This window comes from Schistocerca cancellata, chromosome 12 (genome assembly GCF_023864275.1).
Source record: "Schistocerca cancellata isolate TAMUIC-IGC-003103 chromosome 12, iqSchCanc2.1, whole genome shotgun sequence".
Lineage (NCBI taxonomy): Eukaryota > Metazoa > Arthropoda > Insecta > Orthoptera > Acrididae > Schistocerca > Schistocerca cancellata.
The window spans coordinates 11,905,119-11,930,820 of record NC_064637.1 but is presented as its reverse complement, the minus strand read 5'-3'; the positions used below and the strand labels follow the sequence as shown (position 1 = coordinate 11,930,820).

At 43.6% G+C, this 25,702-nt stretch overlaps 1 protein-coding gene across 2 annotated transcripts in view; it reads left to right on the top strand.

The window, feature by feature from the left end:
* Positions 1–25,702, top strand: part of LOC126109625 (aminopeptidase Ey-like) — a 397,038-nt gene that overhangs the window by 185,524 nt on the left and 185,812 nt on the right. For both annotated transcript variants that reach the window (XM_049914671.1, XM_049914670.1), the window contains exon 2: positions 24,076–24,421. In XM_049914671.1, coding sequence (XP_049770628.1) covers positions 24,077–24,421 — 345 coding nt within the window. In that variant the 5' untranslated portion in view covers position 24,076. The remainder of the gene's footprint in view (positions 1–24,075; positions 24,422–25,702) is intronic.

Here is a 25,702-nt window from a genome sequence, read left to right as displayed (position 1 = left end):
TCGAAATACCCTAGGTTTACTCTCTGTACATGAACCATGGACCTTGCCGTTGGTGGGGAGGCTTGCGTGCCTCAGCGATACAGATGGCCGTACCGTAGGTGCAACCACAACGGAGGGGTATCTGTTGAGAGGCCAGACAAACGTGTGGTTCCTCAAGAAGGGCAGCAGCATTTTCAGTAGTTGCAGGGGCAACAGTCTGGATGATTGAATGATCTGGCCTTGTAACACTAACCAAAACGGCCTCGCTGTGCTGCTACTGCGAACGGCTGGAAACTACAGCCGTAATTTTTCCCGAGGGCATGCAGCTTTACTGTATGGTTAAATGATGATGACGTCCTCATGGGTAAAATATTCCGGAGGTAAAATAGTCCAGATTCGGATCTCCGGGCGGGGACTACTCAAAGAGGACGTCGTTATCAGGAGAAAGAAAACTGGCGTTCTACGGGTCGGAGCGTGGTAAGTCAGATCCCTTAATCGGAAAGGTAGGTTAGAAAATTTAAAAATGGAAATGGTTACGTTAAAGTTAGATATAGTGGGAATTAAGGAACTTCGGTGGCAGGAAAAACAAGACATTTGGTAAGGTGAACACAGGGTTATAAATACAAAATCAAATAGGGGTAATGCAGGATTAGGTTTAATAATGAATAAAAAATAGGAGTGCGGGTAAGCTACTACAAACAGCACAGTGAACGCATTATTGTGGCCAAGATAGACACGAAGCCCACGCCTACTATGGAATTCGAGAGTAGGAGAAGGGAGAGAAGGAAACATAGTAGGTGAATATGGATTGAGGGTAAGAAATGAAAGAGGAAGCCGTCTGGTAGATTCTTGCACACAGCGTAACTTAATCATATCTACCACTTCGTTCAAGAATCATGAAAGAAAGTTGTATACATGGAAGAAGCCTGGAGATACTAGAAGGTATCAGATAGATTATATAATGCTAAGACAGAGATTTAAAAAATCAGGTATTAAATTGTAAGACATTTCCAGGGGCAGATGTGGACTCTGACCACAATTTATTGGCTATGAACTGTAGATTAAAACTGAAGAAACTGCAAAAAGTTGGGAATTTAAGGAGATGGGACCTGGATAAAATAAACAAACCAGAGGTTGTACAGAGTTTCAGGGAGAGCATAAGGAAACAATTGTCACGAATGGGGGAAAGAAATACAGTAGAAGAAGAATGAGTAGCTCTGAGGGATGTAGTGAATGCAGCAGAGGAGGAAATAGGTAAAAAGACGAGGGATAGAAGAAATCCTTGGGTAACGGAAGAAATATTGAATTTAATTGATGAAAGGAGAAAATATAAACATGCGGTAAATGAAGTAGGCAAAAAGGAATTCAAACGTCTCAAAATGAGATCGACAGGAAGTGAAAAATGGCTAAGGATGGATGGCTAGAGGACATATGTAAGGATTTAGAGGCTTATCTCACTAGGGTAAGATACATACTGCCTACAGGAAAATTAAAGAGACCTTTGGAAAAAAAGAGAACCACTTGTATGAATATCAAGAGCTCAGATGGAAACCCAGTTCCAAGTAAAGTAGGGAAAGCAGAAAGGTGGAAGGAGTATACAGAGGGTCTACACAAGGGCGATGTACTTGAGGACAATATTATGGAAATGGAAGAGGATGTAGATGAAGATGAAATGGGAGATACGATACTGCGTGAAGAGTTTGACAGAGCACTGAAAGACCTGAGTCGAAACAAGGCCCCGGGAGTAGACAACATTTCATTAGAACTACTGACGGCCTTGGGAGAGCCAGTCCTGACAAAACTCTACCATCTGGTGAGCAAGGTGTATGAGACAGGCGAAATACCCTCAGTGTTCAAGAAGAATATAATAATTCCAATCCCAAAGAAAGCAGATGTTGACAGATCTGAAAAAAATCCGAACTATCAGTTTAATAAGTCACAGCTGCAAAATACTAACGCGAATTCTTTACAGACGAATGGAAAAACTGGTAGAACCCAACCTCGGGGAAAATCAGTTTGGATTCCGTAGAAATATTGGAACACGTGAGCCAATACTGACCTTACGACTTATCTTAGAAGAAAGATTAAGGAAAGGCAAACCTACGTTTCTAGCGTTTGGAGACTTAGAGAAAGCTTTTGACAATGTTGACTGGAATACTCTTTTTCAAATTCTGAAGGTGGCAGGGGTAAAATACAGGGAGCGAAAGGCTATTTACGATTTGTACAGAAACCAGATAGCAGTTATAAGAGTCGAGGGGCGTGAAAGGGAAGCAGTGGTTGGGAAGGGAGTGAGACAGGGTTTTAGCCTATCCCCGACGTTATTTAATCTGTATATTGAGCAAGCAGTAAAGGAAACAAAAGAGAAATTTGGAGTAGGTATTAAAATCCATGGAGAAGAAATAAAAACTTTGAGGTTCGCCGATGACATTGTAATTCTGTCAGAGACAGCAAAGGACTTGGAAGAGCAGTTGAACGGAATGGACAGTGTCTTGAAAGGAGGGTATAAGATGAACATCAACAAAAGCAAAAGCAAAACGTGGATAATGGAATGTAGTCGAATTAAGTCCGGAATTAGATTAGGAAATGAGACACTTAAAGTAGTAAAGGAGTTTTCTATTTGGGGAGCGAAGTAACTGATGATGGTCGAAGTACAGAGGATATAAAATGTAGACTGGCAATGGCAAGGAAAGCGTTTCTGAAATAGAGAAGTTTGTTAACATCGAGTATAGATTTAAGTGTCAGGAAGTCGTTTCTCAAAGTATTTGTATGGAGTGTAGCAATGTATGGAAGTGAAACATGGACGATAAAAAGTTTGGACAAGAAGGGAATAGAAGCTTTCGAAATGTGGTGAAGAATGCTGAAGATTAAATGGGTAGATCACATGACTAACGAGGAGGTATTGAATAGAGTTGGGGAGAAGTTTGTGGCACAACTTGACAAGAAGAAGGGATCGGTTGGTAGGACATGTTCTGAGGCATCAAGGGATCACTAGTTTAGCGTTGGAGGGCAGCGGGGAGAGTAAAAATCGTAGAGGAAGACCAAGAGATGAACACACTAAGCAGATTCAGAAGGATGTAGGTTGCAATAGTTACTGTGAGATGTTGAAGCCTGCACAGGATAGAGTAGCACGGAGAGCTGCATCAAACCAGTCTGTGGACTGAAGACCACAACAATAACTGTGTACAGTAGACGTTCCATAAATCTTAACTTCCGTAATAGAATAATTTGCCTGAAACAATCAGATGGTTCAATAAGTCACAAAAGATCTCAGTTGGTGATATACCATCTGAGGTTTTTATTATGTCCTCATTAAATGTAGAAATAACTGACTTAGTGGAAGGGCCCTTTTGAAATGCAAAGTGCGCTGGCTATGTGTGACATTGCTAAACAGGTCAGTAACCCTTGAGTACATAACCGTGTGGAAAAATTTTAGAAAATTACGTAGTAGTGACGCCTGGCGCTGGCTGTTGCCACCGGTGGGGTGAGCCAGCCTGTGGCGCCCGGTCACGTGTTGGCGAGGTGTCGGACATTCGGCCGCGATGTGCTGCGAGGCGGGAGAAAGTGGCGCAGCCGAGTCGCCGTCCTTGGCCCGTCAGCAGAGCAGCGAAACGCGGCGCGTTGCACATCTGGGACAGCCGCGGGCTTGCCTGGTATCTGCTGGGGCTCTTGGTGGAATGCCGATATGTCCATCATCGTTCCAAACAACAGGGACCTATTCCGGCTAGATTTTTTCCATCGACATATTTTATATACACTACTGGCCATTGAAATTGCTACACCAAGAAGAAATGCAGATGATAAACGGGTATTCATTGGCCAAATATATTATACTAGAACTGACATGTGATTACATTTTCACGCAAGTTGGGTGCATAGATCCTGAGAAATCAGTACCCAGAACAACCACCTCTGGCCGTAATAACGGCCTGGATACGCCTGGGCATTGAGTCAAACAGAGCTTGGATGGCGTGTACAGGTACAGCTGCCCATGCAGCCTCAACACGATACCACAGTTCATCACGAGCCAGTTGTTCGGCCGCCACTGACCAGACGTTTTTAGTTGCTGAAAGATCTGGAGAATGTGCTGGCCAGGACAGCAGTCGAACATTTTCTGTATCCAGAAAGGCCCGTACAGGACCTGCAACATGCGGTCGTGCATTATCCTGCGCAAGTGTAGGATTTCGCAGGGATCGAATGAAGGGTACAGCCACGGGTCGTAACACATCTCAAATACAACGTCCACTGTTCAAAGTGCCGTCAATGCGAACAAGAGGTGACCGAGACGTGTAACCAATGGCACCCCATACCATTACGCCGGGTGATATGCCAGAATGGCGATGACGAGTACACGCTTCCAATGTGCGTTCACCGCGATGTAGCAAAACACGGGTGCGACCATCATGATGCTGTAAACAGAACCTCGATTCATCCGAAAAAATGACGTTTTGCCATTCGTGCTCCCAGGTTCGTCGTTGAGTACACCATCGCAGGCGCTCCTGTCTCTGATGCAGCGTCAAGGGTAACCGCAGCCATGGTCTCCGAGCTGATAGTCCGTGCTGCTCTAAACGTCGTCAAACTGTTCGTGCAGATAGTTGTTGTCTTGCAAACGTCCCCATCTGTTGACTCAAGGATCGAGACGTGGCTGCACGATCCGTTACAGCCATGCGGATATGATGCCTGTCTTCTCGACTGCAAGTGGTACGAGGCCGTTGGGATCCAGCACGGCGTTCCGTATTACCCTAATGAACCCACTGATTCCATATTCTGCTAACAGACTGTGTGAAGCAAGTACAGATGCCACAAGAGAACAATGCCATTGAACTGTGCGGGAGGGAGGGGAGGGGGGGTTAGTGTTGTGAATGTAATAACAAGATGTATCATGCGAAAAAATATTTTGCCGCAACCAGTGTGCATCGACCCTCGTCATAAGCAATTGCTGTAAATGATGAACAAAAGTCTCAATGACGAGATTGGTCTCCGCAGCTGGCAGAGACGTTTGAGGGGAACCAACAGAAACTTCAACGTTTGACCTCCCCACGCTATTCTGACACTACAACTGCAGCGTCGCTGGCGTTGGCAGAAATGGAAAAAAAACAGGGATATCGACATAAAGTGTTCCACAGAAATCTTATATGTGACAGAAACCGAAGGTCAAACCCATCGGACACCTTTCATTGCGCCACTTACATGCAGTTACCAAAGTGGTTATCGCCAAGCGTTAACGTGCATCGTTTTCCTTTCATTTCTTGCTCTAAGACCAATAACCAGGCAGGTAGCTTGTTGATTCACAGAATATCTAATAATAAATTAGTGCTCAAATATACGGTTCTAAAACCAGCACCTCATTTACAGTCTGCAGCCGATATATTTTTCGTAGATATATCGATAATTTGTTTCGATATGCCGAGCATCGATAATGTTACTTCTTTATATATATATATATATATATATATATATATATATATATATATATATATATGGGATTCCAGATATTTTTTAAAAGATATCGACAGTCCTACTATGTATTCTCCAAAACCGGAAGGAACGCCGCACTTAACAATAGAAACATTTTTCTTAGGTCGATTTATTTCTTTGTTCAAGTCCAGTCAGTCATCACAACCGAATAGTCATCAGTCTATCGATTTTGCTCCAGAATGACCACCTTCAGATCCTTCAGCAAAAACGAAAATGAACTACTATTCCTGTACGATACACATCTTGCAAACAATAAATTCTAAAGCAATGAAACGGTACTACACATAGCAGCACAATTAAAGCGACAGTTTTTTTTAAGAAAAACCCCGTCATTTCCCACAACTGCGACGCAAAAGTTTTTAACCAAAGGCAGTGCTTCCTTTCGGGGGGTCGCCGTATCATATGCATTCGTGACAAATGGGAGGCCGGCCGGGGTGGCCGAGCGGTTCTAAGCGCTACAGTCTGGAACCGCGCGACCGCTACGGTCGCAGGTTCGAATCCTGCCTCGGTCATCTATGTGTGTGACGTCCTTAGGTTGGTTAGGTTTAAGTAGTTCCACGTTCTAGGGGACTGATGCTCTCAGATGTTGAGTTCCGTAGTGGTCAGTGCCACTTCTAAACAAATGGGAGTCTTGCAGGGGGCTGCTACTGTTCTTGTTTTACCTTAATGATTTTCCGTTTCATTTGAAACAGAACGTGGAACGTGTCTTGGTTTGCAGATGGTACTGTTCGAGCTTTGTTGTCGTGTAGGACAAACAAGCATCGCCAGAAAGAAAACAGTAAATGATGTGCTTCTGAAAGTTACGACAGTGCAGGATCCATGGATTCATGAGCTTGTCTGCATACCCGTACGTGTCCATCCACTCGACACAATTTGCAACGAGAGTCGTCCGACCAGGCAACATGTTTCCAGTCATCAACAGTCCAATGTCGGTGTTGGCAGGACTAGTCGAACCATGAAGCATCCAGGGTGCACGGGTGGGCCTTCGGGTCTGAAAGCCCATATCGATGATGTTTCGTTGAACGGTTCGGATGCTGACACTTGTTGAAGGCTCAGCATTCAAATCTGCAGCAATTTGAGGAAGGGTTGCGCTTCTGTCTCGTTGAACGATTCTCTTGTCGTTGGTCTCGTTCTTGCAGGATCTTTTCCGGCCGCAGCGATGTCGGAGATTTGATGTTTTACCGGATTCCTCATGTTGTTGTTGTTGTGGTCTTCAGTCGTGAGACTAGTTTGATGCAGGTCTCCATGCTACTCTATCCTGTGCAAGCTTCTTCATCTCCCAGTACTTACTGCAACCTACATCCTTCTGAATCTGCTTAGTGTATTCATCTCTTGGTCTCCCTCTACCATTTTTACCCTCCACGCTGCCCTCCAATGCTAAATTTGTGATCCATTGATGCCTCAGAACATGTCCTACCAAGCGATCCCTTCTTCTTGTCAAGTTGTGCCACAAACTCCTCCCCAATTCTATTCAATACCTCATTAGTTATGTGATCTACCCATCTAATCTTCAGCATTCTTCTGTAGCACCACATTTCGAGAGCTTCTATTCTCTTCTTGTTCAAACTATTTATCGTCCATATTTCACTTCCATACATGGCTACACTCCATACAAATACTTTCAGAGAATTTCTGATATTCACACTAAACTCGTGAAATGCTCGTAACGGAAGATTCGCACTTCATCGCTACGTCGGAAATGCTGTCTCTCCATCGGTCGTGCGCCGACTATAACACCACATTCGAGCTCGTGTAAATTTGGAAAATCTGCCGTTTTAGCGGCTGTAACCGACCCAACAACTACACCAGACCCTTGTTGCCTTATATAGGCGTCGCCGATCGCAGCTCCGTATACTGTCTGTATTTGAATATGCATGCCTATACAACTTTCTCTGGCGCTTGAGTGTGTATAGTACACATATTTCGTTCGTTATAGTTCGTTGCATTTGTTCAGGGTGGACGTTCTTTGACACCCACTGAAGTTTATTGTCGATCCGTTCACTCAGTTTTTTAATTTATCTATTTTTATAACTGTTTCTGTTTTACTATTTTGTCACAGTTCAGTACACCTTCTTCCTGTTATGTTTTATCTGTGATCAATTTTGACGAGCTCTCCGCTGGGTCATCTCACCACTAAATCTGACAGGGGATGCGACGGGGAGGTTCTCCTGTAAGACGGGCTGTTGGGTCGAAGTGGCTTTACATACTCTACGTCTACGTCTACATCTACATCTACATACATACTCCGCAATCCACCATACGGTGCGTGGCGGAGGGTACCTCGTACTAGCATCTTCTCTCCCCGTTCTACTTCCAAACAGAACGAGGGAAAAATGGCTCTGTACGAGCCCCAATCTCTCTTGTCTTTGTGGTTCAAAATGGTTCAAATAGCTCTGAGCACTATGGGACTTAACATGTCAGGTCTTCAGTCCACTAGATCTTAGTACTACTTAAACCTAACTAACCTAAGGACATCACATACATCCATGCCCGACGCAGGATTCGAACGTGCGACCGTAGCAGTCTCGCGGTTCCGGACTGAAGCGCCTAGAACCGCACGGCCACCGCGGCCGACTATCTTTGTGGTATTTCCGCGAAATATAATTTGGGGGCAGTAGAATTGTACTGCAGTCAGCCTTGAATGCTGGTTCTCCAAATTTCCTCAGTAGCGATTCACGGAAAGAACGCCTCCTTTCCTCCAGAGACTCCCACCCGAGTTCCTGAAGCATTTCCGTAACACTCGCGTGATGATCAGACCTACCAGTAACAAATCTAGCAGCCCGCCTCTGAATTGCCTGTATGTGCTCCCTCAATCCGACCTGATAGGGATCCCAAACGCTCGAGCAGTACTCAAGAATAGGTCGTATTAGTGTTTTATAAGCGGTCTCCTTTACAGGTGGACCACATCTTCCCAAAAGTCTACCAATGAACCGAAGACGACTATCCGCCTTCCACACAACTGCCATTACATCCTTGTCCCACTTCATATTGCTCTGCAGTGTTACGCCCAAATATTTAGTCGACGTGACTGTGTCAAGCGTTACAGTACTAATGGAGTATTCAAACATTACAGGATTCTTTTTCCTATTCATCTGCATTAATTTACATTTATGTGGGGTGCATACTTTAAGACCTTCGGTACACACACCATCAGATTAGTTGACTTGTTGCTCTAACGAAGTAGGCGAGTGTCAGCAATATGTCTCGTGGTCTTACCGTGGCGTGTTTATCTTCTGCCGTTAGGTCAGACAATAGAAATGCCACTTCCACGCTTAGAGTAGCAGACTGACAGTGACCAACTTTAAACAGAACTTGATTAATTGTCACACACATTTTTTAAAATAATAAAAAGCATAGACATTACGTAACATTATTGTGGATGCTGTTTGCAATTGACAATCTGAAGTTCCTTTGGTCTTGGTACGTTAATCTTATTCTCACATATCCCTGATACTTGACAAAGTGTCTATACATTTCTCTTCATGGCTATGTACAGAAATATGATAATCTTATTAGGCGCAGACTGAAACTTGACTACAGAGTGGTGCAGACTAATGCAGACTGGTGCAGACAAATGCAGACTCGTACAGACTAATGCAGACTGAGTAATCGGAGGTCTGTACACTCGTTATAATACCTCGCGCGTTGATGTATCACTGCGCGAGTGTGATCCGCGAGGAGAAAAGGTTCTACGTTAGCAGCAATCTGATTGGCTGCGTTACATATTAATACGCGGATCGGCGGAAGCAGAATTTGGTCCGTCTCTAAGGCAGCGCCATCTCGTAGTGCGGAGACGGACGAGCGCTGCGCCTGCGCTGTTGTGCTTAGCGGGGCGCACTCTAGTGGGAAAGTTGCGTACGCGCTGACTACGCGGAACTATGTACACAACAATTTACCTATACTTAGAGTTAGCTGCCATTCTTTACGCCAATCCTGTCCGAGTCATCGTGTATCGTCCTGCAGTCACAGTACTCCTACATCGATCCGGAACTCGGACTGAGAATCGCCGAGGTCGGCCTCTTACAGTTTCCGAACACATACTGTTCAGGGTCCACCACTGGCCGTTCGGTATCGAGCCGAGTGCGGCAGCAGCGAGTCTGGCAACAACAGCGTCTCGGTGCGCTGGAACCGTTCGGCGTCGCTTCCGATAGGCTTACGGGATGACGCGGGTGCTCTCCTTCGAAGACGACCCCGATCGGTGCGCTCGCCTACCCACCCGATCCGCTTACAGAATAGGGCCCGTGACGTCGGCGGCTACGCGCTCGGTGTGCGACGCCCCGGCGTCAGGCGAGGCACTCTCTCTCTCTCTCTCTCTCTCCCTCCCTCCCTCCCGCGCCTTGACCCGACCCACGCGCCGGCGGCCGCTGCCAACTCGGTCGACGGCCTCCGCACGCGCCCTGACGTCACGCTGGCGGTCTCGAGGCCTCGGGCGGTCTGCTGCTGGTCCGGTCGCCCAGCGCACCCCTCCCCTCCCCCCCCCCCCCCCCCCTCACACAGCCGGCACTCGCGGCGGTCTCGCCGACACTTCGCAGTAAGTGATCGTTCTGGAGAAAAAATTGGTCTACTTTGCTTATTCTCATTCGCTTATGTCGTATGGTATTTTATTTTGAGGTAACTCTTTCCATTCTAAAATGATGTTTTAGGCTCAGAAATGCGCGGTTCGGGCGATTAGTGGTGTAATTTCACGAACCTCCTGTCGACCCCTGTTCACTAGTCTAGGTGTTTCAACATTGGCCTCTCAGTATGTATATATATATACTTTACTGTCGTTTCTTCTTTTCAATATCAGCTTATTCCCAAGAATAAGCAGCTTTCACTCAGTTACATTCAGCAGAAATCCAGCCTGCATTTGGATCGTACTTCCTTAACTCTTGTGCAGAAAGGTGTGCAGTATACTGCTGCATCCGTTTTCGATAAGCTACCACAAGAATTAAAAAATCTTAGCAGTAATCCACGCACTTCAAAATCGAAACTGAAGAGTTTCCTCATGGGTCACTCCTTCTACTCTTTTGAGGAGTTGTGAGGTGCGAGGCTGGAGAAGAGTTTGAACATGCACTCGACCCCCTCCTTAGCTACCACCTAATTAATTATGTGCACAAAGGTAACGAAGGGAAATGATGGTGGTCCCTGCTAGTTGGTAAAATAAGGAGTGCACACTCACAATCATTTAATAAAAACCATAATCTACGCAGAGAAAAAGAAGAAAAAGAGAACTTTATCATAATAAACAACACGAAATGAGATTCTGCATATATGTACGAAATGATATGCAGCTTAAATATTACAATGAGATTTATTATACATCAGAACATAAAGGCGCATGATTATCGACACAAACAGTAGGTTAAAAGATAGGGTATTCTGAACTATTGTGCGAATAAGAGTTGGCCCGAGAACAAGGACTCCTACTCTCTGTGATGCAATAACTTGACGATAATGACTGGAGGTCCTAATCAATCAAATATTACTATCTGGACTATATTGCAGTATCGCGATGAGTAGCGAGAGCTCATATGGGATCACATGGAGAAACAAACGAGGTGGAGTTGTGGCAAAGCGATCGTGTGTGCTGCTGAGAACTTCAGCATAAAATTCATAGGCCCTACAACGCCGGAGCCGCAAAATACTGAAATTTGTACCAGGTCGTCGGTAGCCAGCTTTCTGATGATGTAGGCGCCGACTTCTGGTGTGCAGCAACTCTGTTTAAAGCCCTGGCCTCAAAGGCTGTCCGAGAATTCTAAGTTCTGCCAAAAAAGTGCGACTAAGTCGCAAGACTGTCCGACTCTGACGAAGATCAGATCCCGAATCCCTGCGCCCGCACAACGGAAGAGTGAAGCCAACATTGCCCAACTCCCTACTCTCCTCGAAAACCACGAATCGGCATTCAGTGCTGATTCCAAAATTCCCCCACACTGCCTCAGAACATCATTCGCACCAATAGCGACCGTTTCCTCCAATTTCGAGCAGGGCTTTGTGATGTCAACTAGCCTCAGTTTAAGTTGACCAATCACGCTGCCTTTGCTATTCAGCTGAGGGCACTCAACTTGCTGTTTGACTGCTACGGAAACAACATGCCTAGACTGCCGGTCATCGGGCGCGGTCCACAAGCATCCTGAGACTCGAGAGGACAATGCAGTCAGTCGGTGCCAGGAGTCTACATTCCGGACGCGCCTGAACGGTAAACACACAAACTGCGGGGACACTCGCGCGTCTCACATGTCATTTCGTCCTGCATACAATAGGCAAACCTTGATCAACGTCAGTCGTTCCACCAGGCGCTTAAGCCCATTGTACGACCCTCTCTCTGTAGGTGCCCCGGTGGTCCCGGTCGCCTACGGTGGACTGGAAGCCGAGCGGTGCCCTCTCCAGTTATCAGGATGCTAGGAAATCACTGTGGAAGCGTCAGGAACGCCAAAGAAACATTATTAATTCGTGACACCTTTATTCCTGCCGAGTACAATGTGACCCTCATAACACAGGCTGGCCGAGCTCGGTGATATCGACAGCCTTCCCCGAGTCCTCGCTGACTCGTAGCGATGACACCAGCTCCGGGCCGCGCAGCCTTGCTGGCGCAGCGCCGCGTGCTGTGGCGTAGCGGAGGAACGCGCTCAGTTCGTACTTCGGCCGCGCGTGGCTGGCGGCGCCTGGCCGGCCGGCCGGCTCGGCGGCGGACAGCAGGCCGCTGCTCGCAGGAGGCTCCGGGTTGGAGTCCCGGCGCTGTCGGCACGAGAGGCGTTCTCGTAGTGCGGGGTGTCCTCTATCCCACCCCGTCTTCTTCCCCGCTCCTCATGGTGGCTCGTCCGCGGTGGACGGGCGGAACGGGCTGCAGTCCCACGGCGTCGTCGGCTCACCCGGTTGTGACGGCGGATGCACGGGGCGTAGGCCCCGCACGATCTCGACGACGGCTCACCGATGTGGTCGGCATTGGCGGCGAGCGAGTCTGCCGCGATGTCCGCTAATCCTGGGTCGATGACTGACAGCGGCAGCAGAGAGGACCAGAGCCGGTACTGTCCCCTCACGTCTGCTGCCAGATGGGCCGCCCTTACTGCAACATCTCCTCAATAAAGATTAACATGTCGATCGCCGAGCTGAGCGCCACGCAGCGACCCAGTACGCATCTAACTGCAAGTGCCTACGAGTGCCTTGTTGCTATCAAAGCTGGCGTATTTAAAGGAAGCACGAGCGACGTCCTGACGTCGTGCTCATTTGTAATGAACGCATTCGCTCCACTCATACTGCTGATTCATCTGCCGTACTCGCCCCTTGGGTGTTCTTGTGACAGAGTTACGTGTTGTAACGGCAGACTTACGCGAAGTTATGAAATGCAGTACAGCTGTCGCTATACCTCTGTCTTACACTCTACGAAAGTCTCCGCCTAACACAAACCCGCGTGCTAAGAGCCTGTTGTGTGGAACCTGGCCACTGGCCCTGCGTGACGACACATTCTGATACATGCGCAATCCCCTTACCTCTTGGCTAATCTACTGCCTCTGGCTCTCGGCATAGGCAACGAAACTTTGACAATATTGCACGTTTCCAACTCTTTACTATTCCGCGACACTACATCTGTATTCGGAGAAGCGCAGCCCCCAGCCAGAAACGCAGTGTGCCGCGTCCTCTGATGCTCACACACGCCACCCAGGGAAGTAACACAACATGCATACCAATCAAGTGAAAAGTATTTTGAGATCTCAGTACAAATACTCTCATAGTAATGGTCTGTTACCACCATGCAATGACATAGAACATTAATAAAATTGATGAAAATGAGAGGCGACCTGCAAAAGAGGGCATGGAATCTCTCACAGTTCCTTTAAAAATTAAGCTGATTCTTTGTTGATTGCGTTTACTTAAACTTATGGCTTGACTTTTGTTGGGTTCATAAACGTTTTATTTTTATCTATTATTAATTTTATGTTGTAATTTCATGTACTGACATCTTTCATGACCTCTTTCATGAGATCTTTCATGAGATTTTCTCCTCAGTTGGGTCCTACGGAACTTGACGTGTAAATTAAAAATAAAAAAATAATAAAATAAGTACCCTGACGAACTGTAAAAAAGAAAGTGAGTAAAAATGCACATTTTAGGTAAGTAACGAGACCAGAAGTCACCACAGCGAATTCACTTCATGCCCTCCTAACGAAGAATTTGCGGATCCATGTTCATATGAACTTCTGGTAATGTTTTGGTGTCAAGAATAGATCTCTAAAATTTCCAACACGTGTTTTTATACACCCTATATTTATTAGCACAGTGCTTTTCGGCAGTGTGCACCTATTGAAGAATTTAAAAATTATTAAAAAAAGATAACTTTGTTGAAATCACTTTAAATTATGAAAGTCAAAAAAAGTTTAAAAAAACCATTATGAGCCGCACTTTAGAAAGTTTGTTAGTCGAATTACTCTGGGCAGACGCTTTGTTGAAGTAGGTGTGGTGACTTCATTGCCAGACTGGGATCATTCTATATCTGTCAGTGTCTCCAGGACGATTCTAAATTTAATAACCTATTGCAGTAAACATCTCCCTCCGTCATCACAATAGACTGCCGACACACGTTTTGCTCCGAACACCTCAACCGCACACAGCTCTATCCGATGCACACTTGCTCACTCGCTGCTGGAAGCCGACTGGAATTACACCACTCTTTCAATAACAGATAATGTCTTCGGCCTGTCTACTGCAGTTTACTTTAAAATCTTAACAATAATATTCACATATTATGTGGTACACATTCAAATATTGTGATCCTTCATCTCTTAGAAATCCACGGTCTTATTTCATTACTGTGCATCACATCTACATCTACATGGATACTCTGCAAATCAGAGTTAAGAGCCTGGCAGAGGGTTCATCGAACCGCATCCGCAATAATCCTATATTAGTCGACTCTCGACGCGCAAGTCGCCGAAGTGACGTCAAATCGAAAGACTTGCACCCGGCTAACGGTCTACCCGACAGGAGGCCCTAGTCACACGACATTTACATTTTTAGTCCATTCTCGAACATCATCATCATCATCATCATCATCAGCCAATTCAATCATTAGATGATGTGGCCTCTTCGAGTCGTGGATTCAGGTAGGCTTTCAGCAGTCTTCTCCAAGTGGGCCGGTCTTGGGCAGTTCTCTGCCAGGTGTTACCAGCGATCTTCTTGATGTCTTTGTCCCATCTGTCTGTTGGTCTTCCTCTAGGCCTCCGGTGGTCTCTCGGACTCCACTCCAGTACTAGCTTCGTCCACCTGTCGTCTTTTCTTCTCGCGACGTGGCCAGCCCACTGCCATTTCAAGTAACCTACTGTCTCTAAGATGTCATTAACCTTCGTCACAGACCGGATGTCATCTGCCCTTTTCCTGTCCTTTCTTGTATAGCTCAGCATTGATCTCTCCATGGCTCTCTGTGCTGTCCTAAGTTTCCCTTTTGTGAATGAGTTCAGTGTCCATGTCTCGCATCCGTACGTCATCACAGGAACAATGCATTGATCAAATACTGATTTCTTCAGATTTACTGGCATTTTTGATCTGAATACTGTTGAATTCTTCCCAAATGCTTGCCAACCAAGCTTGATGCGTCGATAGATTTCTGGTCTTATGTCTCCCTTCATATTTATAATCTGGCCAAGGTAGACATATTCACTGACCTCTTCTAGTAGACTGTCCTTGACTTTCACATCTCCAGCTGGGACCCATTTGTTGGATATTACTTTTGTTTTGGAAAGGTTCATGTTCAAGCCAACCAGCTGACATTCCGATGCAAGATCTGTAACTAAGTTTTGGAGCTCTGCGAAGTCTTTGGCCAGTAAGGCAATATCATCAGCAAATCTCAAGTTGGTAAGCCTTCTGCCATTAATTCTAATTCCCTTACCTTCCCAGCTCAGATTTGACATAGCCATTTCCAATACAGCAGAGAACAGTTTTGGGGAGATGGGATCGCCTTGCTTGACACCCCTCATGATGCGCAATTCTTGAGTTGCTTCGCCGATGTTAACATAAGCTGAAGAATTCTCGTAGATTTTCCTGAGCACTTCAATGTATGCTGCTCCCACTCCTTGCTCACTCAAAGCTTGGAGGACAGCTACAAGGCTAACGGAGTCAAATGCCTTTTCAAAGTCAACAAAGGCAATGCAGAGAGGCAGTTGGTATTCATTCGCTCTGCTTATCACTTCACTAACGGTCAGAATGTGGTCAATAGTGCTAAAATTGCTTCGAAATCCAGCTTGTTCTTTAGGTTGGGCTCAGTCTAGGGTGGAACTAATTCGGTTTAACAAGATCTTTGTAAAAATTTTGTACAAAATTGAGAGCAAGCTGATAGGACGATAGTTTTTAATACTGTGAATACTTCCTTTCTTGTGTATCAAAATAATCTTAGCCTTGTTCCACGATAGTGGGATTGAAGCATAGTGCAGGCAGGAAGTAAATACTTTTGCCAAGTGATTTATTGTTACCTCTCCTGCCAGTTTGAGGATGTCAACGCTGAGCTCATCATCACCCGGCACTGTTCCCTTCTTCTTGCTATCTAGAGCACACTTGACTTCCGATGGGAGTATATCTGGAACACTAGGTACATCATTTAAATTAGGTACACTCAAATTTTCCCCTGGATTGCTATACAAATTGCTATAAAAGTCTCTGATGAACTTCAAAACCGCCTCCTTTTCAGTGATTCGACTGTCATTTCCATTGAGTGCGATAATCTGCTTTTTGCCGACTGTGAGTTTGCGTTTGGCTGACTTTAAACTTGTCTTGTTCTCCAAGGTTGCTCGTAAGGTGTCTTCAGTGAATTTCTGTATGTCAGTTTTCATCTCTCTTCGCACTGCCTTACATAGTTCGGAGTACGCCACCATGTCACGATCGGTTTGGATTTTCATTTCTCTCCTCTGTTGTAAAAGGGTTTCAGTTTTGGCACTGAATTTCTTTGGTTGTTTATTTTTTTGGCATAGGCCACCGACTTCTTGTGCACTTGAAACAATCATTTCCGCCAAATCACAATCTTTAGTTACGTGGAAACTGCTTTGGAGGACTTCTTGGAATTTCGAGGAATGTTCTTCCAGGTTTTTGAGGTTGATTACCCTTCTCTTCGCTTTCATAAGTTTACTCCTTTCATTTCTTACATTGAGTTCGACCCTTGCTCTCACAAGACGGTGATCACTGCCAGTGTTGAACTGATTTAGCACTGATACGTCTTTTACAATCTTTTTCAGCGCGCTGAAAAATACACCTATATCTTTCCCTACGAGCTCTGATTTCCCAGATTTTAGTATGACGATCTTTTATGTACGTCGCATCAACAAAATATTTTCGTATTCGGAGGAGAAACTTCGTGATTAAAATTCCGTGACAAAATCCTGCCGCAACGAATAACGCCTTTGTTTTAATGACGTTCATCCCAACTCCTGTACCATTTCATTGATACTCTCTCTCACATACTTGACGATAATACAAAACGTGCTGCCGTTCTTTGAACTTCCTCGATCTACTCTGTCAATCCTATCTGGTAAGGATCCCACATCGCGCAGCAGTATTCTAAAAGAGGACGGAAAAGTATAGTGTCAGACTTGGTGCATTTTCTAAGTGTTCCACCAATTAATCGCAGCCTTTGGTTTGCTTACCCCACAACATTTTCTGTGTATTTTCGATTTAAGTTGTTCGTCATTGTAATTCCTAGGTATCTAGTTGAATTTACGACCTTTACATTTAATTCATTTATCCTGTAACCGAAGTTTAACGGATTCATTTTAGTACTCATGTGGATGGCCTCACACTTTTCATTATTTAGGGTCAGTTGTCAATTTATGCACCATACCGATTCTGACGACTTCACGAGGCAGTAAACGACAGCGGCATCTGCAAACAACCTAAGGCGGCTGCTCAGATTGTCTCCTAAATCGTTTCTATACGTTTCCGTCAATTACTACGAACTGTGACCTCTATGATATCACAAATCCAGTCGCATAACTGAGACTATATTCTGTAAACACGCAATTTGATTACAAAGCACTTGTGAGGTACAGTGTCAAAAGCTTTCTGGAAATCTATAAATACTGATCCATAGGATATCGCTTGTCGATAGCACTCAACACTTCCTGTGAGTTTCACAAGAACTATGCTTTCTAAATCCGTGTTGACTGTGTGTGAATAGACCTTTCTTTTCGAAGTAATTAATAATGTTCGAACACAATAAATGTTCCAAAATCCTGATGCGCATCGACGCTATTGATATAGGCCTGTAATGTCGTGGATTAGTCCTATTGCCTTTCTTAATTATTGGTGTGACCCGTGCAACTTTCCAGTCTTTGGGTACAAAGACACTCATTAGGCACACACCATCTTATTAAGCAGTCACAGGCTGCGCAAACATTAAAACTAGTGCCAACTATTTGCTGTCTTATGCGAAAGTTCGTGTTGTTATACAAAACTGTCACATCAGACTCACTCAGCTAGACGCTAGAGGCTTGAGGCTTCTTACAATAGCGGAATAGTGGTGAAAAATCGATTACTAACCACAATCCGAAACTACTTATCACATTATAACTCTGTTTACGTCTGTAATAACGGTTCTACACAGCTCACAGGTCGCGTTACTCCGAACATTGAGCAGGCAACGAAAGGCCTTCTTTTTTATGCTTCCGGATTCCTCGTCTGCTATAGTTGCAGATGTTCAGCTGTCTACCACAGATGATTTTATGGTGTCAGCGGTTGTTGCATCTAGATTCTGTCACTGGCATTTGTTTAGTAAAAGCGTCAATGAGGAGGTTTATTTCCGGGCATATTTTCACTGGCGACAACTGAAAACTGCCCAGAAGAGTGCAATCGATGTCTTACATGTCTGTGAATAGTCCGCCGCAAACGTAAGTGCAGTTTTTTATTTCTTACGTGACTTCTAGCTACCCAGTTATTTTTTCAACTATATAAAAGTGTATAAAATATTTTCTAAACAGTCCTGCAGGGTTTTCAGATACTTGAATATGACACCGTGATGAACATTCATTGTAGATCTGAAAAGAAGTAACGTTGGCAGCGATAGACCATGTCTGCTGTAGCGCCTCTTGCGGACAATGTACCAACCACCAGTTTCACAGCACTGCAGATGTGGCGCGTGATAATTTCGAATAGTCGTTGGATTAGTGAGCACGTACCACCGTGTATATATATATATATATATATATATATATATATATATATATATATATATATATATAAGCTTTGTTTAAAAGGGAATGATGTATTGTGTATGGTATTGTTTAGCACATATCACGATTCTAAGGTGGCGGTTAGTATAGGACTTGCAATAGCGAAGCTTAAATTTCGCATTTACAGTCATGCTCGTTACCTACTTGTGATGGTTCTTTTGGAATACGTCGTAATTTCTGAGGTGATGGTGACGCTGGAATGTGATAACGAAGCTAAAATTTGAGTGCACATTCAGCTATATGCCATGTCGTACAGAATTAATGGTAACCTCGTACGTATGAAGTGTAAGTGTACTTTATCGAACGCACTCCTCATTGGTTCCGCCATTGTATGTTAACAGTTAGACTTGGCCACTGTTTCTGTGTTTCGATACAGTGTATCGATACGTGGAACTGTTTCAGTGTTTCGGAACGGCTGTGGTTCACTGTTTCGAAAGAGTAGTGTTTCATTCCGCTCCTGTCTCGGATAACCGCACCAGATTCGACCTCGAACCAGACACAGAAACTGTATCATTGTTTCATAGAAAGGCTGTTTCAGTCCACCTGCGCTTGGAACGGACTAATTGTATCGAAACAGTGATGTTTCATTCCGCTCTGTGTCGTACGAGATTCGGGCTGGGCACAGATACTGAAACACAACATAACACTTCATGAAACACTTTCAAGAGTGTCGAAATCTTTTTGACAAGCAATAGAATGAAGCTTAAGATATCTGAAAATAAAGCCTCGTTTCTAGCTGGCTGTCCTATTACGTAATAGCGTAAAATCTGCTTTATAAACACTAACCAAACAATAAAACAACGCATACTATTCGCATTCAAAATAATAAATATGTGAAAATCATTCGATTAAATTACACTTTTTTTTTATAACATACGCTTCTCTTTTCATGTACAGTAATCATATTAAGAAACGCAAGTAAGCGTACAACATTTTGAATAAAAAAAAGGCGTAGAGTGACAGTTATTCTAGGTATAATTGCAAGCAATCTGTTTGACGTATCACTGATAGTGTAATGGTGACCCGGAAGGGCTAGGAAGCATGGTGACTTTATAGCAACGGTTCGAAACACCTTGAAAGACAAAATTTTTTTCTGTGATATTTTCTTATTTATTCGAATTATTTGGAGGTTATTTGTGAGTCTATAGTCACTGTGCCTATTATCCACAATGGTTCCCTTTGTGTGCATGGAAATTAGCGATGGCCACGCGGTTCTAGGCGCCGCAGTCCGGAACCGCGTGACTGCTACGGTCGCAGGTTCGAATCCTGCCTCGGGCATGGATGTGTGTGATGTTCTTAGGTTAGTTAGGTTTAAGTAGTTCTAAGTCCTAGGGGACTGATGACCTCAGATGATAAGTCCCATAGTGCTCAGAGCCATTTGAAATTAGCAGGAGGGGTATATTACCCATACTAACGGGATGTGGGAATCCCAGTAGCATATTCGTTGTTTCTGCAGTTTGCTCCTACCTCCACTTCCGTTCGTGGTGGTTCTTCTGTCTTCAGCTATGGCTGTCCTCAGCCAATTGAAAAGTATGAAAGTCACACAAAGCGAAAGCAGTGCATTTGCTGCAGGAAATACGAAACTGCCAAGACACCCAAGTGATAGTTTCATACTTTCTGCGAAATGATTAGCGCTCTCGCACCTCATTTGTGTTTATGTGGACATACTTATACAGTAGACATTCAAGATGATAAAATATGTAGGTATATTAGATTACAAAACACAAACTGTTTCACTGTATCGAAACAGCGTATCGAAACATTACATTGTACTGTTTCATTTGTTTCGAAACAGTTACGTGTTTCAGTTTGCCCATCTCTATTAACAGTCAATGTCACCCGTCCCTGTCGTGGATTTCCAAAACTTTTTTTAAGTACAGTACGGCACGTTTTATGATTTCGAAGTATACTTAAACTTAGTGTGTGCAGTTAACAGTCGTATATATGTATTTAATGTACAGAGCGTTTCCTTTCTGGCAAGGTATTTATGTAAGCGCAGTCTACGACAAACAGTCGCGTGACTCAACAGGACAAAAAAGTTCCAAGTTTCTGACAGATGAAGCAGCTCCAAGCAACTAGCATGTAGTAAAAGAAGACTGGTACGATGGAAAACTTCCTGGCAGATTAAAATTGTGTGCCGCCCACACTCCACTATAGAGTGAAAATTTCTTTCTGGTAGCATGATATAAACTGAGAAATTGCTGTTTTTAACGCTGTTACTTCCATATTCCCCTGTCACTTACCGTGCTGATTATTTATCCATTACCAATAATAAAATGTAATTAAAATAACACCGCTTCTCTTGTTCCATATAATAAAAAAAATCTTAGTGTGAAGCAATAAGCAAGATTCACATCACGGTTGTAATCATATCGTCGAAAATCCTTCAAGACGAGAGATGAATTGTGACCAGGTATGTTTAAGCTACAAAGGAGCAGATTAAGAGTATACCTGCGTTCTTGGCACGTACTTTCAGAAGCTTAGCGCCGATTGCAGTTCGTTTTTACGGATTTCACCCATTTTAAAGCATTCCAAACTAGGCACGAATTTTACATTCTTAGATTAAGTGCTATCGCTTCTTATAATCGTCCTTTGTCCTTGCCCTTGCTTCTATGCCTCTCGTGTACTATCACATTTATCTAGCCCGCTTCCCAGATTTCAAAATATATAGGAGGAGCAGCTTTTCAAAATGCACAGAATGTAAAATTTTTAGGAGAAGCAAAAACAGTATTTCATTAATTTTTTTCGAATTTTATGCAAAACACAGGTAGGGCTATTGATAAAAACGTATTAATTACAATGTATTTTTTGTTTTACTTTCGTGGTGCAAGGAGTTATGTAATAAATACGATTTGTTGTGTACTATTGGCCAATGCCTTTTGATGTAAGCTTATACGCACGTAATGCGTTTTGATTACTTTTCAGTAAAATACAACCGACAAATTTTACTCTTCTAAAATTCGCTTTTTAATATTCAATGAAGAAGAAACAAAATCATAAACGTTCTTAATTTCCAGTGATGGTATTAAGATTATTTTTCCAAGAACAGGCTCCTCTTCTAAACAATAGCGAGCAGTATCATGGACAATAAGTTCGTTAAACGTATGCTTGATTATCTCGGTGAAAAACGTAAGTACTTCATAATCTTTCAATTTTTTTCCCAAATCTGTGGCCTGGTTGTTTTTCTACATCGTTCTTCTTTTCTTGTTTAATCCTGTTCATAAATGATACTTTAGACATATTTGATACTTTGCTAAACCTTCAGATATCTACGTTTGCCCAATGGGAAAAAAAAAACATTTAGAAGGATTATCAGAAACGTAGTTGAGGTGAGTTTTGATTTTCACATCATTCACCCTTTCCCCTATAATGTACTTCTTCAAATGGGTTCTTTTCATATCACTGATCCCGTTAACAGGCTTCGCATATTTGCTTATTTCCTTGTAAACAAATATTTCTCAGTCTTTCTCCAAAATCGTAGTTTCGGCCAATTCTGCACAAACTTGCTGCTGTGTGTTTGGATTCAATATGTCTGAAATTTTAAGTTTCTTTTCTGCTCGGTCAAAAACTCGTTGAGCCGGTAAAAAGGAATGTCGTCGTATTGGAAAGGAGTTAAGTTCATCAGTCACGTGACCTGCAGTTTTCTAATTAGAACAGTTAAAAATCAATGAAAAGTACGCAGTCACTCTCTGTTACATTCTCCACCGTTACAGGAGAAAAGTTTTACATCTGACTTCTGTACTTCTGGACAGTCGTAACGAAAAAAAAGTACACAACAATGCTGTAATACTGAAAACGAATACCAGTTGGTCATTGAGGGTCAGTTAAAACTTTTCACATAGATGCACCACACACTAAAGCCAGTACAGCTAAATAAAACAAAATAAAATAAATTGATGGAATTCATGCAGTTTGATTGATTCATAATGGAGGACCTAAAGCTATTTGTTGCATTTGATACTTTCCACAGCTCTTTTTCGAGGTTTTAAAACGCGTTTTGACAATCTCATTGTAGCAGTGTGTAGAGTGAGTCAAAAAATACATGGTTTCTTATCATATTCAATTTTGTCCAGCAGAGGACATTATGCATTTTGGAAAGTTATTCTTTTTATATATATCTTCAAGATTCTCTTTCTAGTCCTGTAATGCTTTCTTCACATTTTTGGGCATGTTTTCACGTACAGATAGCAAAAGTTGCATTACATTTAGCACATAACGCAGTTCGTGTTCACTTGCAGCTACCACTGCTGTATCATCGATTACTCGTCTGTGCTAATTTTCCGCTTTTTTAACAAGCAATAATAGTCCTTCACGTGCTCGAAATCCAACTGAAGCTACAACAGCTTACAGCGTCACAGCAAACTCCGAATTACGACCTCATTTGCATTTGGAAAGCGTTTCCCCACTCCATACACACTATTCGTAATCTTCCCACAGTGTGTTTGTACATGACAAACCCTTGGCGGCGCTGCAGTAGCGGAGTTGCGGGAAAACTTAGGAATTTCGTGACTCATTATCTCGATTCTGTTGTAGCTTTCAAAACAATAAGTAAAAGGAATATTTATTTAAATAGGTGAACGTCAGTAACGTTACACTTTCTGTCACCTTGCCTGGTGTTTACATTACTGGCCATTAAAATTGCTACACCACGAAGATGACGTGATACAGACGCGAAATTTAACCGACAGGAAGAAGATGCTGTGATCTGCAAATGATTAGCTTTTCACAGCATTCAAACAAGGTTGGCGCCGGTGGCGACACCTACAACGTGCTGACATGAGGAAAGTTTCCAACCGATTTCTCATATACAAACAGCAGTTGACCGGCGTTGCCTGGTGAAACGTTGTTGTGACGTCTCGTGTAAGGAGGAGAAATGCGTACCATCACGCTTTCGACTTTGATAAAGGTCAGATTGTAGCGTATCGCGATATCGGTTTATCGTATCGCGACTTCGCTGCTCGCGCTGGTCGAGATCCAATGACTGTTATGCAGAATATGGAATCGGTGGGTTCAGGAGGGTAATACGGAACGCCGTGCTGTATCCCACCGGCCTCGTATCACTAGCAGTCGAGATGACAGGCATCTTATCCTCATGGCTGTAACGGATCGTGCAGCCACGTCGCGATCCCTGAGTCAACAGATGGGGACGTCTGCAAGACAACAACCATCTGCACGAACAGTTCGACGACGTTTGGAGCAGCACGAACTATCAGGTCGGAGACCATGGGTGCGGTTACGCTTCACGCTGCATCACAAGCAGGAGCGCCTGCGATGGTGTACTCAACGACGAACTTTGACCAACGCTACCTCCTGTATGAATATGTGACACTTTTTTTTCTATCCTGTATGGCATTATGCAATATGTGACAGTGGCGTGGCCTGTCGGCTAAGAGAAAAAGTGAGTGGATTTGGAGTTTTTTTTCTTTTCTTTCAGGATGCGCCTGTCGATGCTGCAACCGCCCCCTTGGCGAGCTGCAGTGGTTGGCTTGCTGTGGTTGCTGGTGCTGCTGCTGCAGTCCCGGTCGGCGTCTGGGACGGGGCCTGACTTGCCAGACGACAAAAGCAGCGCGGTTGCGACCCAGGTGTCTGGGCCGGCGCGTGGGAATCTGCACGACTCCCAGGCGTCTGGGGCCACTGCTACAAACAGTGTTACGACCAATGCTTCGTCATCATTCCGCCTCTCAAATGAGGTGCTGCCCTCGCACTACGACATCTTCTTAGAGACCTACCTGGGCGATGACAGCGAGGGCTTCATGTTCAAAGGGCACGTTGTTATCACGGTAAGCACTGCACCAGCTGTGGTGGAACGAGGGATGGGTTCTGTGCTGGAAGGGGCAAGTGTGGAACCAGAGAAAGTTCACAGTTACTTTCTTCCTCTTCCACTGCCGATCCACAGTGTAATTTACTATTACCATTACTTTCAATCTTCCACATATACCAACGATTTCAACACGAGACATGTTTTTTTAGTAACTGTCATTTCTAAATAAAAATAAAAGAAGTTTAATTTTCTTGGAAATTTTTTATATGAGAACCAGTAGTTTAATCTACTATTGTACACAATTCTCACCAATATTAAGGGGGGTAGGACGTCAAACGGGCTGACTTGGAGCAGGAGAGGCACCACACGACATTTTAATTTCCACTGTCTATACTTTTACAAATAAATTCATAAAACTTTGTCAACATGACCAGGAGGGATTCAGAATTCACACTCTTAGCAATGTAAGTTAAAAAATATAACAAAATAATTTTTTTTATGTACGAAATTTCATCACTTCTTTAACTTACTATTGGCTGTATTTGTTACTATAGGTACACTTTTCTTCATAAGTAAGAGAGATTCTTCGACGAATTTTGCACAGCATACAAACCATACTTACAGGTGTATGAAACTCTGGAATTTATTTAATTAATGAAAAATGAATGAGCTGTTACATTTTAAACATCATGTTTAGAAAAAACTCAAATTTTATGGTTAATTATCTTAATTTTTACCACAGTTTTTAATATATTTGGAAATTCTAGAGTTTCATACACCTGTAAGTATGGTTTGTACGCTGTGCAAAATTCACTGAAGTATCTCTCTCACTTATAAAGAAAAGTGTACCTATAGCAACAAATGCAGCCAATAGTAAGTGAAAAAATGATGAAATTTCACACGTAAAAAAATTTATTTTGTTATATTTTTTAACTTACATTGCTAAGAGTGTGAATTCTGAATCCCTCCTGGTCATGTTGACAAAGTTTTATGAATTTATTTGTAAAAGTATAGACAGTGGAAATTAAAATGTCGTGTGGTGCCTCTCCTGCTCCAAGTCGGCTCGTTTGACGTCCTACCTCCCTTAAGGCACTTATCATGTTGTACAACCAACTTATCAATACCATCTTCTTATAAATCGGCAACCTCATTAGACAGTCTCTACAAGATTGTCGTTTAGGCTTTTTCATTGTTTTCACGGCACTGACCACCCTGACGGCTGCTCCAAATTCCGGAACGCGTGCCAGTCGCCAGGCGCTACATCGGGGCTGCACAGAGGGGTTCCCAGTCGAATGATCCA